General features: G+C 35.5%; 1 protein-coding gene across 5 annotated transcripts in view; it reads right to left on the bottom strand.

Annotated features, from left to right (window-relative positions):
• LOC150080903 (syntaxin-binding protein 5-like) overlaps positions 1-17,263 on the bottom strand; it is a 795,970-nt gene that overhangs the window by 649,786 nt on the left and 128,921 nt on the right. For all 5 annotated transcript variants that reach the window (XM_090381037.1, XM_090381035.1, XM_090381034.1 and 2 more), the window contains exon 4: positions 1,568-1,668. In XM_090381037.1, the coding sequence (XP_090237163.1) occupies positions 1,568-1,668 (101 nt within the window). The remainder of the gene's footprint in view (positions 1-1,567; positions 1,669-17,263) is intronic.

Raw genomic sequence — 17,263 nt, forward strand, 5'->3', positions numbered from 1 at the left:
GCGTATCTGGCAGAAACCGTAACAAACTATGTACCCCGTCATGTCAACAAGGAACTGTTCAGGCAGGTGGACAGTTGGTAATGGTCTGGGACGTGTTCAACTGGCACACGTTGGAACTTCTGGTATGTCTAGATGCATCTCTGAATAGTCCAGGTGACATGTCCATCCTTGGAGACCATCTGTATTCCTTCATGGTCATCGTGCACACACAGGGCAATGGACTCTTCCAGCAGGACAATGCGTGTCCCCCATAGAGCCATGGTGAATAGAACATGGTTTGAAGAGCATTCTGCAGATTTTACCACCATGGAATGGCCTCCCCGGGATGCTGTGGAAATGTCCATTCGATCTTTTAATCCTCCATCCAGGAATGTGATGGAATTATGGCCAGCATTGCAGCAAGCATGGATGGAAATATCTGTGGAACATTTTCCTGAACTAGTGGACTCAATGCCTCGCCGTGTGACTGCCCTTATCAGGGCAAAAAAGGTGTGGGCCCACCCGTTACTAGGTAGGTATCCCATGATTTCTGTCCCCTCAGTGTATCAAATGACAATCCTCTCAAACCTTCCAAAGTCAACTTGTAATCCAGTATTAACGAAAAGATGGAAAAATACGGATGAGACACAGAAAGTGAATGATTTGATAGGCCATTTACAGAGAGCAGAAAATGAATTCCCCAAATTTACTAACTCCCCCCCCCCCCCAAAGAGAGCAATTATATCACCCCAATATACTTCTCTGCAACCAACAAAATCAGAGATAATACAGAAAACAGAATAGCCCTCGTGTAAACTTTCTGTATGGAGCTGCACAGCCCTGATTTCCAGAATGCAGCTCCTGCTCAACAGCATTTGCAAGTCCCTTAGAGTAGCTCTTTATTCATAATTAATGAACTCTAAACTAATGAAAAGTTATATGAAGCAAATCAGGCTACACTGTTCGGGTAACAGATGAATATGAGTTTAGAGAATGCTACTACCTATTTATTATGAATTACCTATTTTATAAAAACAGAAGAAGAGGATAAGATATGATCCCTGCTTCCTGAGCAACTGATCATATGAACAGAATCTTCATGGCTATGTCCTATATCTACATTATAGTTCCTGCTTGGAAATTCTATGAAGATGGCTCTTACTATCATAATAATACTATTATTCCCTTCAAACCAGGCTTGCTTACAAACATGGTCTGAGGAGAACAGCACAGTGGAATGGGTCTAGACAGAAATGCAGGATCAAACAATAACCATTATGTCCCATTTTATCTGTGCAGTGAAAATTGCTCTGAAATAGCATAGCTAAATATCTGTTAATGAAGTGGTAAAAAGTATTTTCAACAAGATTACAGCTGTAAGTCCAAAGAGGCCTAAACATTAATTTCCTATATAATTTTCTTAACATACTGCTAAGGATGTACCGTATTTTATGGGAGAAGTAAATTTTTTAGCAGAAGAGATGTATATATGCATCTTGTTATGCATTTGAACATGCATAACAAGAAATATAGTACAGTAACAAGTATGAGCAAAACTTTCTTTTCTGAAGCCCTACTATATTGTTACCTTTCTTTTTGGAATTTTAGACTATGTACAATTTCTGGCCTCTTTTGCCTTAGGTTCCAGAGATGTAAGCTATCATCAGTACAAACAGTAATCATACCTCCCTAAATAAAAGACACACAAAAGAATTAATAATGAGAATTACAAATTACCTATTTCATAAATACAAATAAAGTTTAGAATTTACAAGTGCTTACATCTGTTGTTTTCTCCCCCCCCCCCCAAAGAGAGCAATTATATCACCCCAATATACTTCTCTGCAACCAACAAAATCAGAGATAATACAGAAAACAGAATAGCCCTCGTGTAAACTTTCTGTATGGAGCTGCACAGCCCTGATTTCCAGAATGCAACTGCTACTTCAACGAACAAGTTCAGAATTTTTAACCTGCTTAAAATTCCCCAACATATAAACTACTTCGTAGGTTAAAACCTTTCATACTCTATTAATTAAATTTCCTTGGCTTTTTCTTTATGGAAGCTTATTCCTAACCTCTTAGCAACTTCTGAAAGTGACTGATTTTAGGGCCAATGTCCTCCTGATGTAAACCATAAGTTATCTATGCCAATGTGCTAGCCAACCCTAGAGTAACCATTTTTGCATACTGCTTGTGTATTAGGCTTTTTTTTCCCTTGTGTACTTGTAAAGGAATCTCAAGAAAAAAAAAAAAAAAATAGCAAAGTTATAGCATATATACATAGGAAGACAAGTTTTCTTTTTTTTACAAACACTGAAATCAATTAGCTAATGCTATTTTGGCCTTTACAAAATTATGAAAAGTAGGACTGTTGTCCTCTTGAATTTTTGTAATCAGCAGGAGCAATGATCGTGATGCTCACAGCAGAACAGACTTCAACTTTACTATGTGTTGCCTGGGTATTTCAATCAGCCCTGTTGAAAGGCTATTCTGCAATTTATTTAAAATATGAGACACTGTTGTGAGAGCCTGATTTAAAATATAAGACACTATTGTGAGTCTTGATTTGATAAGTTAGTGATAAGATCACTAAATTAGTAGTTCATCAGAGGGAGTTTCAATTTACACTACCATAAGTTGATATTTTAAAAAATTATTTTTAGCACTTAGAAAATATTTCAGAAGCATTTACTGGAAAAAAAAAATCGTTTATTTCAATCTCAATGCAGTGTAGTATAAAATGGGTAGATTTGTAAACCTGTATATTTTTGCCACTTGCAGAGATACTTTTATGTAGTTTCTGATGAAAATTCCTTGGCAAAAGAGGTAATAATGATTTCTTTGTTTCTACTCACATAACACTGCACTGAGCTGAAATACAGAGAAATCATTTTTGGACTCATATGCTACATAGTTTGCTCAGACAGCTGTGTCTCGTTTGTAGCACAAGCTTTGGAGTGTTTTGGATTTGTCAAATAAAATGCCATTATATAAATGATTAATGATTAAATAAAATATACCACTGACAAAAATAAAAAGATATGGAGGAAAAAGGATTTTCTGCCAGAACCATAGTACATTGGCATCTGAAACAGCCAAGAATTGTAGCTGGAGGTTATTGGAAACAGCCAATAACCTCCAGGCCAAAGGGCTGTGATCCTATACTATACAAATCACTAATAAACAAAGTACTTACCAAGGTGAGGTAGAAAACAAAAAACAAAGACTAGGTAGACCTCCAATTATCATCTCAACAATGCACCCTCTGATGAAAAATTAATCATAAATGGGACATGTAGAATTGAAAATGTAAGGAAAAATAAACATTAAATTAAATGGATAAAATTGAAATATACAAAAAATCCAGGTACACCTGTTAAAAATGACCTATTACAGGTGTGAACCTGGATATTCCAAAATAACCAACAGAAAAACAGATAGAAAGGATAGAAAGTTTTTCCTATTCCGTTGGTGAATAACAAAGAAAAAAAAAAAAAAAAACAGAAAAGAAAACCGGTGTGCTGACATCTGGCTGGCAGTAGCCCACAGGATGATTCAACCAAAGATAAAAATAAAGATAAAACTTTTTCTCTAAGGAATTTCACTCAAAAACTTCTGACAGAAACAAGAATGCATTCCCCTTTCAAAATCTGTTTGGGGATTTTTTTTTTTTTTGATTCATTAGCATCTATAGTTATAGTGTTCCAAACATGTGGTAAGCAGTAGGTTATCCATTTTGGAGGAAGAAATTAGCTTGCAAAGCTAGTTTTAGACTGATTTTCTAGCTAGAGGAAATGGCATACATTAATTATTTTTAAAAAGCTCAAAATGTATGAGATAGCATAATATAAGAATGAATGGAACTTGTTTTTGTGGCCAGAGTAAGGAAAATATGGCATGTTCTTAGATATTTTGTGCATAAGATATGGAATCATCATCATCATCAGCCATTTTCAATCCACTGCAGGATGAAGGCCTCTCCAGCAACTTTCCAGTTCCTTCTGTTTTGAGCACTGGCCATCCATTTACTACTCAAAAACTCATGAATTTCATCTATCCATCTCCGCCTTTGTCTTCCAGGTTTTCTTCTAGCTCCTCTTGGGTACCATTCTGTTATTTTCTTAGTCCATCTGTCATCATGTCTTCGAGCTGTGTCCTGCCCAAGACCATTTTAGTTCTTTAGTTTTGATAAGAATGTCCTTTACTTGAGTTTGCTGCCTAATCCATGTGTTTCTCTTCTTATCTAACAGTCTGATTCCCAATATAATTCATTCCATTCTTCTCTGTGTAGTTCTTAGCTTCTCTTCCATTCTTTTGGTGAGTGCCCAAGTTTCACTTCCATAAGTCATGGTGGGGAGTATACATTGATTCATTATTTTACGTTTCAGACAAACTGGGATATTGCTCTTCAGTATGTGACTATATTTCCTGAATGCTATCCATCCAAAATTTATTCTTCTCTTGACTTCCAGCCATTTATCATTATTACAGCTAATAACTTGTCCCAGATAAGTATATGACTCCACCTTTTCAATTACTGCTCCTTCAATCATTATTTCCCTTTCCGTGGCATACTTGTTCATCATTACTTTTGTTTTAGCCATATTCATCTTTAGTCCAAAATCCTTACTAACTGTGCATAACTGATTAAGATTTTCCTCTAATTCTTTGGGATCGTGGCCTATGACCACAATGTCATCTGCAAATCGTAAATGGTTTAGGTACTCTCCATTCACATTGACTCCTTTCTGCGACCAGTCTAATCTTCTGAAAGCTTCCTCAAGGGCAGCAGTAAACAGCTTCGGAGATATTGTGTCTCCTTGTCGGACTCCTTTCTCAATTTTAAATTTCCTACTGTCTTTGTCTAGTCTAATAAAGGAGGTAGTACACTCATATATTTTCTTCAAAATCATAATATATGGGGTATCTATGCCTTGTCTTTCCAGTGCCCGAAACATTGCCTTATGCTGTATGGAGTCAAATGCCTTTTCATAATCCACAAATGCCAGGCATAATGGTGTTTTATATTCATTTGCTTTCTCCATTAGCTGTGATATTACGTGAAGGTGATCCATAGTTGAGAATCCTGTCCTAAAGCCAGCTTGCTCTTTCGGTTGATTCTCATCAAGTATTCTTTCTAATCTGTTAGTAATGACCCTTGTGAACAACTTGCAGATATGGGATAACAAGCTAATTGGTCTATAATTTCCAATTTCTGATTTATCTCTTTCTTATGCAGCAAAACTATGATTGCATTATTCCACTGCTTAGGCATCACACCTTTTCTAATGCACTTTGTGAAGAGCCTTGCCAGTTTTTGTGTTATGTCTCTTCCTCCCAATTTTAACAACTCTACAGTAACTTCATCTTCCCCCGGGGCTTTCCGATTCTTCATTTTCTTCAATGCATGTTCTACCTCATCAGGAAGAATATTGGGTATGTCGTATGTGTTGCTACTTTGCAATCCATCTTCCCCATTGCTGGTATCATTCCCTCGCTCCTTGTATAATTCTCTATAGTAGTCTTCTGCTATTTGAATTATGCCTTCTCTGCTGTTTATAAGTACACCATCGCTATTCTTCAGTTTCAGTATCATGTCTTTCTGTATTACTGCTCATGGCTGCTGATTTAAATCCTTTGTTTTCCCTTAATGCTTGTTCTACTTTTCTTGTGTTAAATCTTCTTATTTCCTCTCTGATTCTCTTTCTAATGGCTTTGCATAACTCAGTATACTCAATTTTCTCCCTGTCAGTGTTTTTCTTGCTCTTCATTTGTCGTCTTTGGTTCATCATGACAAGTGTTTCTTGACTAATTTTTTCTTCTTTGGATTTCTGTTTCCCTATAGGTTTCTTGGGCTTTATCACTTTCAGAAAGTTGTAATATTCCTCGTTGATACCTTGGTCCTGAGCAGTCTGCAGAAGCTCAAACTTGTTCTTAAGTTCCAGTACATACTGCTTTTTCTCCTCCTCTGTTATTTCAAAGACCTTTGTATTATTTACTCGAGTCAGTTTTTTCCTTTCCTTTCCTACATCTATATCAAGTGTACATCTTACCATTCTGTGATCACTTCCAACATTTACCTTATTCAGGACGGTAACATCATTCACAATATATCTTCTGTTAGTGAGGATGAAGTCGATTTCATTAGTTGTTAATCCATTTGGACTCTTCCACGTCCACTTTCTGTTCATCCTTTTCTTGAAAAAAGTGTTCATTACCGACATTCCTTGAGATTCTGCAAATTCCACAAGTCTTTCACCTCTTTTATTTCTTTCACCAATTCCAAAATTTCCTATAGTTCCTCTTTCTGCGCTGTTTTGCCTTTTTCCAACCTTAGCATTGAAGTCCCCCATAATAATAGTGTAGTGGGTTTTCTGCTCATCTAGAAGACTCTCAATTTCAGTGTACATTTCTTCAACCTCTTCATCATCATGGCTCGATGTTGGTGCATAAATCATTATAATCTTTAGCTTGTACCTCTTAGAAATCTTGAGTATTAGTCTTGACACCCTTGGTGATGTACTTTTGAATTCCAAAATGTTGTTTTTAAAATCTTTATGGATCAGAAACCCAACTCCACCTTCACTCCTTTCACTGTTTCCATTAGTGTACAGCAGATTTCCACTTGATAAACTTATAAGTGATTCATTTCTTCTTCTTGTTTCAGCCAAACCAATGATATTCCAATTCACATTTTCTAATTCCTTTTCCAGCTCTAATATCCTGTCTTCACTGATGAGTGATTGTACGTTATAACAGGCCAAGTTCAGTTTCTGTGCATGGCAGCCTGGTCGTACCCAGAGATTCTTAGCACCCTCTGCTTCCACTCTGATCCTCTCACTGCCGTAAGAGGGAGAGTGAAAGCTGCTGGGGACTGAGGGCCATTTGTATTGTTGTGCTCTCATTGCTGGAGGGTTTGGTCTTTTCCTCTTCACGCTGACCAGGCGTCTTGAAGAGAACCACTCTACACGTTCGTTGCCACCTAAGTGACGTAACAGGGCTTACCATCGAGAAGGTGTGCATGAGTGGATTTTAGGGAGGCAGGCCAACCGGATTTCTCCTAAATCTTCTGTAATAGAGAGATATTGGATCCATCAGTGTTTTAGGCTGAGTGTCTGATAACACACAGGATACCTGTTCCCCTCTAAGCCCCTAAGATATGGAATACTTGTGACCTATTATCACATGGGTTAATACTTCCTGTTGGCAATATCTGAAGCTTGGAGGACCTTGTTCAAGGATTGTTTGATATTTCAAAACTTCTTTTATGCTAGTTTTGGCAGATTTAAAACACATTGAGACATACATTTTCCTCAGATTATTGATGTATAGCATTGGTGTGGACTTTTTCACTTGTCATTAGGTAGTAACATGGCTGATTTTGCAATATTACTGGCTAATTTACTATATGAAATTCCCATGGATATCTCCTGGGAACCAACAGAAGTATGTGATTCTCCCAAGTTCAGTTAAAGTATTCAAGGAGGTGATTACCTCTTTTATTGCTGATGAATGATACTCATGGAGTTGTCCTAGTCTTAGAGCACATTTAAAGTCAGAGAAAATTATACTCTTTTGGATGGTAGGATTCAATATACTTCAGGACCAGCTGAATTATCCTTAGTAGCAGAGTATATACTGACCTGATATGGCAACTGATTGGTCAATGTGATATTACAGAAAAACCTGTTTATTCCAACTTTGGTGTTCATTTTTGACTCATCTGTATGTAACATACACATCTGGTGAGTATGGGCTTGGCACACCCAGGGTCCTGAGCTGGATATCATCATTCTTCTCTCTCTCTCTCTCTCTCTCTCTCTTAGGGAATTTTTTTTTGGCTGGTGCAGCATAAGCCTCAGGCTTCCTTGCACCATATGGATGATAATAATAATAATAACTGCTTCACTATGGCAGAAATAGCAAACCAATGGCATTATTGTCAATGGGCACCATGCACAGGAAAATGTATGGACATGCAGCCTGTCATAAACACTTTGTATTGGTCAGACAAAACCAATGTTACTACAATACTAGTAACAAAGGAGCTGGATGCAAAAAATAAATATGTTATCATAAAATTGGACTTCAGGAAAGCTTTTGATACTCTTGCCACATAAAAGACTGATATATGGAGCAGTGTGGCATTAAGGGCAAGTTACTGCTATGGATAAAGGGATTGTTCAGTGGGAGAAGATAGTGGTTTTTAAGATCCTGTTCTTCATGGGCTAATGTAATTAGTGAAGCCCCCAGGGTTCAGTGCTGGGCTCCATTATTGTTTTTTATATTTATTAATGATATTGATGAAGGTGTATCATGCTTAATGACTAAGTTTGCAAATGATAAAAAAGGTTCGCAGGTTGCTTAATGACAGTAATCAAGGTATGTAACTGCAACAAGATGTAGAAAAATTAGGCACATGCAAGGTATGCAAGATATTTTTTATTTATTAATGATATTGATAAAGGCATAAGGGTGGCAGTAATCCGAGATTAACGTACACTGTTAGTACTACACTCAGAGTAGTGGAAAATGAAAAAGATCTGGAGGTAATTGTGCAGTCAGATATCTCCGAGCAGTGCAGAGATTGATTGTGCAGTCAGATATCTCCAAGCAGTGCAGAGATTGTGCAGTCAGATATCTCCGAGTTGCTAGCAGGGATAAGGAGATGATTATCCCATTGTATAAGGCAGCAGTCAGGCTGCAACTTGAGCATTGTATGCAAGAAAGGTCTGGAGGTCTCATTTTAGGAACGATGTGGGTCAGCTGGAATGGGTCCAGACAAGGGCAATAAAAAATATGTTAAGATTGGTGAGGGGAACAAAATAGTGCTATTACCAAGAAAGGTTTCAGTTCTGCAAATTGCAGTACCTTGAGACTAGGCACCTGTGAGGCGATCTAATTGAAGTGTTTAAGGCATTAAATGGACTGGGCTTGGTCAATGCTGATGGCATTCAGGTCCCCTCCTTTCTAGGTATGCATCATATAATTGATGCATGTACAAATAAGCAATTTTACTAAACCAGGTAAAAGTAAATAACTTGTAGACTTGTTTACTTATATTAACCAAACCCAACCCTTCATTGTAATAAAACTATATTACTGAGTTGGAGTGGGGGGTTTCAGGTTCTTGTATCAGTACAATAGACATGTTTATACTAGTTCGTGTAATGGAAACCCAGTCTTTCACAGCTAATGGAGTTAAGTCAGAACTGTTACTAAAATCATGCAAGTCCTTCATGGGTTTAGCAACTTGGTGATACGTACTGTCATACGAAAGATCAACTACAGAGAGAAACTCAGTCTTTTCCTGCATACTGAATCCTTTAATTTTGCAAGTAAATCCAGTATCATATGGAGTTTAGTGTTATATTAGGTTCCACGGCATTACTGGCTACCAATGAAGTTCAGTAAATTGGATTTTTATGGCTCACAGAAATTGGGCACTTTGCAACTAATCATTTTCTAATCCATTGCTAATCCTAATCATTTTCAAACAGACACCAACAGGTACCAGAACTTGTTAAATGATGACACTAGGTGATGGCATTTAACAAGTTTTGTGATGTACACAAGGCCAACACTTTTCACAAATAGTTTGTTTGGCTAGCAACTCTTCTGCAAATAGAGAAAAAAAAAAAAAATGTTACTTAATGATATCCCCTTCGTCAGCATACAAGTTAAACAGCCAATCTTTTCATTTGTTTATTTAAATTCTGTACCATTAAGTACATTCATCCACATTTGCTTTTCATTTAGCGATGATTATTCTAAACAATGAGAGTTCACTATAAAGGAAAAGGTGATGAGAAGCAGGGCCATTGCACCCTATTTGCCGCCGGTAAGTGAAATCAAATTTTCCGCCCCAAAATATTTGGATTAAAAATAAAATAAGGCGCAGAAATATTATAAAACATTTTAAATATTTCTACATGTTCACCTTTATTAATTTATTTAAAAAGAAAAGAATTACAACATATCTCACATATAATATAATGAAACAAACAAAAATAACAATCATTCTGAAAATAAATTTTAAATTCTAAATCAGAGTAATCATACAATAATAAAATGAAAAAAAATTTATACAAATTTGTTTCCTTGCTTTCAGAGATGCAAATTTATTATTTAATTTATGTTTAATTGTTCCAAAAGATAATTTTCTATTGAAATTATTGCCAAATTAAAGAGTCGTTTTCAACTGTTAATAATTTTTGATTAATTTTAAAAAATCCGTTCACCTGAGGCAACTGAAACTGGCAAAGTTAGAAAAATTCTTAATGCAACATTTGTAAAAGTATTTATAAAGTTGCTTTTAAAAATATATTGTAACACTTCAAAAAGAGCAATATCATCTTTAAATATAAATCTGAAGTACTCTAAAAAAAAAAAATGTAAGTTCTTCAGATAATGCTAAACCATCAATATTGGACTCATTACCATCAATGTCACTTAATTTAATATGTAAATCTTTGCAATGATTTAATAAATCGTCATCTGACCATTTTTTAATTCAGAAATATTATAGAACATTTTAAATATTTATTTATACACGTTCTTTCATATTTGTAAACCTTTCAGTTAACAAGGAAATTGTTGTGTCCATAATTTGAAAGAAAAAAATTAATTTTGAAATTTTGTTGCGGATCCTGAATAACTTCATCTCTACTTCGATAAAAAAATCAAAATGACATGTTTTAAATCTTTTCCTTAGTGCTTACTTCTGGAAACAAAACTTCAATGTCAGTGATAGTAGCCATATTATTAGCCTAATCGAGAATTCCTTGCTTGTGTAGAAGGATTCTACACAAGCAAGGAATGACTGCAACTCTTGCAGAACGTGCTTATATAGCTGAAAGTAACAGCTGATGCAATATTACATCGTCAATTACATGTGCCACTCTTATCTGATGCAATCTGTAAGAAATATTGCCATATACTTATGTTATTTGGACGACAATTACAATTTTAAGGGGTGATGCACTTTCTTTTAACACCAGTGTATATTATTCTGACTGAACTCCAGAACATGGGTATCTCTGTTGCGGGTGTAGCAGAAGAACGGAGTGATTGTCTGGCCGAGTTCTGTGATGGGCTGATTATTGGGAACGCATAATTTACCTCATTTTGCATATTTGATTGGATGCAAATTCAGTTGTCATTTTAGCGGGAAATGCAAAATTAACCTGCTGTTTTTTAGTCGTCGTCGTGCTGCTTTGCTGCCCTCGGTTATTGTGTTATTGTTATTCAGTGTTATTCTGTTTGCAAAATTATAATTGAATGGTGTATGAGTGTGAATTTGATACCTTCGCAATGCATGTTTTTAGTGTACTGGCATGCAAAGACTGATGAGGCTATTTTTTTTTTGTTTGTTTTTTTTTTTTTTTTTTTTTTTTTTGCTTTCATGTTGTTTCTTGACGATTTGATGTTTTTTGCAGCAATTGTATGTATGAGTTGTTAGTATCAGGTTCTCTTTATATTAACAGGGGTATGGAGAGGCAGTCCCCAAGAACACAAAAAAAAAAAAAAAAAAAGAGAAACATTTCTGTTGATGTGTATGAGCAATTCTCATCGTTAATGCACATGAAATTGTCTAGTAATGTACGGGTGAGAAGAATCAGTGGTTGTATGTAGTGGTAATTTTTATTAGTTGTTAAAAAAAATTGCCGTTTTGTCATTTCTTTTTCTTCATTTCAGCTCTGACATATTGTGATGTCACATGACATCCTCCAGTACCATGCGGGCTGGGAGGATACCAGTGAGCGGAAGTTGCCTTCCCGTCCTATCTCTGTTTTCTTCAACTCTTTCTCGCCAAAGTACAGGGTTGTAGCCATGTTCTGGAGTATAACAATGTGAAATATAAACATGAAACACAGACAGTGCCGGACTAATTTCTGCACCCTGGCAGAAAGATTTTTTGGCACCTTTTACTAAAGATATATATTTTTTTGCCTCACTGTTCTTCTGTCTCTGGCACTCCGGGCAAGAGCCCTGCTAGCTCATACCTTAATCCAGCACTGAACACAGATCCAATAACAAGAAAATTAACAGAAGTCTGCAATATCATGTACTGTATTTATTGCAAATGAATTATTTTCCTGCCGTGTTAAATACTGGTAAATGTTAACCAATCAGATGATCAACAGAACTTCTGGGTATTTGGAACAGGCTGTTGGATAGGTTTTACGAGTTCCACTAAGTTACAGAATGGTAATCCCTTTAACTCTTAATTCGTGCTTAGTAGAAGCACTAATTGTCTCAATTGCTTGAACGCCAGAGGTGCAAACTGTTAATGCATTACCAGTTAAGTCTCTCGTAATCCATCCGTTATATGGAAATTATTTTCTATGGAAACTATTTTAAATGTAATTATCAAGGGGAATTCAAAAAATATCGCTAAATAGAAAATTTCGTTTTAAAGAAGTAGAGGTCAAACTTGTATATGTAAAAAAAAATTTTTCCCGCCCTCCAGAAATGCCGCCCGTAAGTGACGCTTACCTCGCCTACCCACTTGTGGCGGCCCTGATGAGAACTAAGATACTTCTAAAACTTTTACCCATTAATGAATGCCTTCCCCAGCCTAGTTCAGTGGTTAATGGTGATGCTAACCCTATACAATAACAATTCAATCTTGTTGAAGGACTAAACTGAGTCATCAATAATCTAATGACTTCAGTCATAGCAGATCTAGCCTTTCTTTGGGCTGGCACTGACAGCTGATGTACCAGTGCTCCCATTATAACAAAATAACCAGAACCAACTATACATCACTCAAGGTTTCAAAATTTATGAACAAATTCATAATAGGAGGAATGTGACTTCACTGTGGCACATTTTATTCAAATAGAAAATCCTGGAGCATTCATTTCTGTTGAAGTAGAAATGCATTTAAACCAGCCCCTTTTGTCAAGACATGAAAATCCATTAAATTGGTGAAAATATAACAAAATTTATTCCAAGCCAGGGGTGGTCCTAGAATTAACGCTGTGAAAAAGTATAGCAAGAGGAGCTCTTTCTACTGTACTGAGAGCTTCCCCTATTTGTTAACAGTTGGAGCCCTTTTTCAATACAAGTAATGCCAAGAGAGAAAATTTTCTTGAAGGACAGGATTTGGAAAATTGAAAACAAAAAAAACCCAAAAAAATTAAAATTTTTTTTTCAATTTTCAATTCATACCATACAGGAAAAAATCCTGTATTGCATGAATGACAAAAAAAGCTTAATACAATAAATGTGTATAATATTTGTAGGCAAAGACTGATCATGGTTTTTTTTTTATTCAAATCTAAAATAAAATGTTGAAATAAAATGTACAATAAATATGTACTGATCTTTGGGGAAGAGATAACGTCAAGGAACATTATTCTCATTTGGAACACCTAAGTGGATTTTCAAAGGCACAAAAAAATGGCATGCTTGTTTCAATCACTTGGCTCCAAGAATGGTCCACAGCTGAGAGAGGCTTATAGGGCTTTGAGAAAGCAATCGCTTGAAATGAATTACATCTCTTCCTTTAAAAGTATTATATCCAGAAATGCTCATAGGCCACACAAATAGTTCTTAGGAAGAGTGCAAGCTGCCCTAATATACTGGTGGCACCTATGCAGAAAAACATGTTAAATATACTTATGCATTATACCTTGCATATTCCTGTTAACCTTTATAAAGGTTCATATAATTTATGAATTTTATTGGCATCTTATTAGTATTAACATTATGCTCAGCAGCAAGCCTACACAAGCAAGCATCAGCAAAAAAAAAAACAAAACAAAACCTAATTTCTTTGACCATCGCTTCCATAACCATTCTATTCCAATTTAAATTTGCCTTTTGTATGTCATCTGAGAAAGAGTAAGAATACCATCAGCGTTTAGTTTACTCAATCCAAAACACTAATCAGGTTTCCTTGCAAGCACCTAATTTTCAGATGCTGCAATTTACACAACTCAAGTCTTTCCTGGTAACAGTACCCTTTTCTTCCTGAGTACGAGCCTCCTTGACTAATTTTGTTGCTCTTCTCTACGTCCATTCCTAAAGTGAGGCTTTCAAGTTTGTAGTACTAAGATATGGCCAACCACTGCCTTATAACAACAGGATAATTATTATGACCCTGCTGGCAAATTTTCTGTACACAACTGACTGAACTCAATGATCTGTCATAACAGCCTTTCTGTATTGCAGAGATCAGACTACACATTTACTCCTAGGTATTTTTCATTATCCACTACCTTAAGTGTGGTACCATCCAACTGGTATATAATTTGGAATTACTGTTACTCGAATGCAGTACTTTGCATTCATCAAAATTCATATAAAATCATTTTATGATGGTATCAGCAAGACCTAGTACGGGCCATAAACAATGCAATAGGAGTCAACATAGACAGAGGTCTTAACAAGTTTAACAATAAACAAAAAATACATTAATTTATAACACAGTACAACCTCTTTATAGTGGACACCACTGAGATAGAAGAACGTGTTCTCTATAGGGAGGTGTCTGCTTTCTTGAGGTCAGTATACACATGTAGTCAGTTCCAATAATTTGGAAAAATGAAACTGACTATAACTGGTTACTTAACACACATTTGTGTTTCAAGTAACTTTTAATAAATAATGCATAATTCATTTTTAATAATAAACTTTTATTTGTGTTATTAAAAAACATTAACTTTTAGTAAACAATGAGTATAAATTTTATTTCTGTATATTTGATTTTTATAGTAAAAAATTTTTAATTCCTTGGCTGGTGTTTGTCTTTAATTATTGCAGTATGAGTATAAATTGCTTTGGTTAGAGTATTTCATTGTGGATAATTAGAATGCTCACTAATTTTACTCCATATTCTTATTTTTTCTCACATAGATTTCATGTGTTTAGGTAATTTAATGCATCAGTATTTTTTAGTTTGGGGTCACACTGCTGTTCACCTTGTTCAGGTTCTTCACCTTCCTCTTACTCCATAAGTTATTCACTGTTCATAAATGCACTTAATGTCCTTTACTTCACTGTTTATGCCTTCCACCACTACAATAGCATCTACAGAAACATATTCATCACTGCTCAGTGAAGAATTTCCTAGTGTCCACAACAAGCCATTAAGTACAGACAAGTCAGCTGCATCTGTAAAGTCACCATCACACTGACTAACACAAGTCAAATCCTGCTTTGTGGAAGCAGTTTTTATTTGCAGAGGGGCTCATTGCATTCCATGCTGCACTAATCCAGATTATAGCTTGTAGTACATCTATACTTTTGCAAAGTTTGAACAATTTTTTTCTTTAAGTTTTTAATTCGAGTGTTTAAGAACCATGTGTTGATATTTCACGTTAGTTTGCAATTATTCTTTGATCTAGCTGAGAATATCTGGTTGAGAAGTGGATGCAATGTTGGGAGGAAAAAACACCATTTTAATGCTACACAGTTTAATGTGTGGGTGAGATGTGGCATTGACAAGAAATAAAATAACTTTTCTATTCTGGCAAATCATTCTTTTACCCAAGTGGATCAGCCATTCTGTCACTATCTCCCTAGTAATCCAAGCTTTTTTGTTTGATTTCCAATGTATACCGAGTTTGCTTAAATCCAAACCTTTAAAACACCTTGGTTTCATAGATTTGCCTATAACAAGAGGTATTTCACAAGTGCCCATCATGCTTGTACACAAAAGTACAGTTAGACACTCCTTTGCCACTTTATCCCCAGCATATGTTTCCCCATCTAAAGCACATTGTTTTATCTGTAATGGGTCTTTTCAAGATAAAACACTGTTTTATCTAGAAAAGACCACTTCCATCATTTAAATGCTGATGGCAGCCTTTTTTTCCCACTCAGCAACAGTTTCAAACTAACATCAGTTTGAAGGAAATATTGTGATATCTACAGAACTTATCAGCCACTGATGCTTTTAAAGTCAATGGTATCATTCTTTAGCAATTCTAAACCTTTTTGTGAATCATTGGCCTAAAGCAGCAGTTCCCAAAATGTGTTCCGCGGAACCCCAGGGTTCCTTGATAAAATTCAGGGTTTCCACGAGACAAGGTGCCCTTTATATCTTTCTTGTTTCATAAAAATGGGTAGGTATTTTAAAAAAAATTAAAAGAATTTAAGTTATGTAAAAAGTTACTCAAGAAAAATACAAAAAAATTAATTACGTTATTCGTTATTTAAATGCATGAAATACATTTCGTTATGGAATCTGAAATATGTACTGCAAAATAAGTAAGATCAATTTTAATCAATTCAGAGGTAATGGAGAAAAATTTGACAAGACAGCTGAGGAAATGTGTATAAATACGTTAAAAATTATTGTAGGCGGGCCAACGTCTACTGACTGTGACGTCAATGTACCAGCAGTATATTATAGTGTGGTATATAGTATATTATAGCCTATATATTATAGTGTGGCCTTGGCCTCACGCGATCCAGCCAATCAGGACATATTATCTTATCATCAGAATATCCAAAAAGATCTAAAACAAAACATCACCTCATTACTTATGATTTCATTAGAACTAGAACAAATCATTCACTGTTGCACTGTGGATTGCCGAATCAGTTTATTATTTATGATTATTGTATTCTTAACAAATTTATTCTATTTTACGTTCATTTTCTACTCATTAAGATTGCAGTTTGTGCTTTTATAAATCAAGTAAAACTATCACTAACATTTTATAATCTTTTCTTTAAAAAAAAAATTTGGATATAGAGATTCCAATTTAACAATGGATCGATGGTTAAAATATAGATCATTCAAAGAAACAGGAGATACCATTATCAATAAAACAGTAGAAACCGTGGAATCTGCAGAGGTAGAGATTTCAGAACTCACCCAACCATCAACTTCCAGTTCCGTTAAACTACAAGAAAAGATTTACCATCTAATTTTGTGAAAACATCAGTGAAAAAAATGCAAATTCGATAAAAGTTATTTGTCATTGGGATTTACTAGTTCTGGTGACAAAGAAGCTCCAGATGCCGTGTGTTTATTTTGCAATAAATTATTAGCAAACAGTTCATTAGTACCAGTGAAGCCGACCGGGCTAACCGGGTGGGTAAAGTGCCCCTGGCAACCCAAAGGTCACAGGTTCGATTCCCGCCTCGGGCTTGGATCAAAGTACTGCAAAAACCTTGGGAGGTGCATTATGGCCACAGAAGCCTATGCGCCAACAACTACCAAAAAAAAAAAAGTACCAGTGAAACTAAGGTGACATTTTGAAACAAATCATCCTAACTATAAAGACAAGGACATTTCTTTTTTTTTAAAAAAAGTTGGAAA

This window comes from Mastigoproctus giganteus, chromosome 9 (genome assembly GCF_048544385.1).
Source record: "Mastigoproctus giganteus isolate SK-2022 chromosome 9, ASM4854438v1, whole genome shotgun sequence".
Classification (NCBI taxonomy): Eukaryota; Metazoa; Arthropoda; class Arachnida; order Uropygi; family Thelyphonidae; genus Mastigoproctus; species Mastigoproctus giganteus.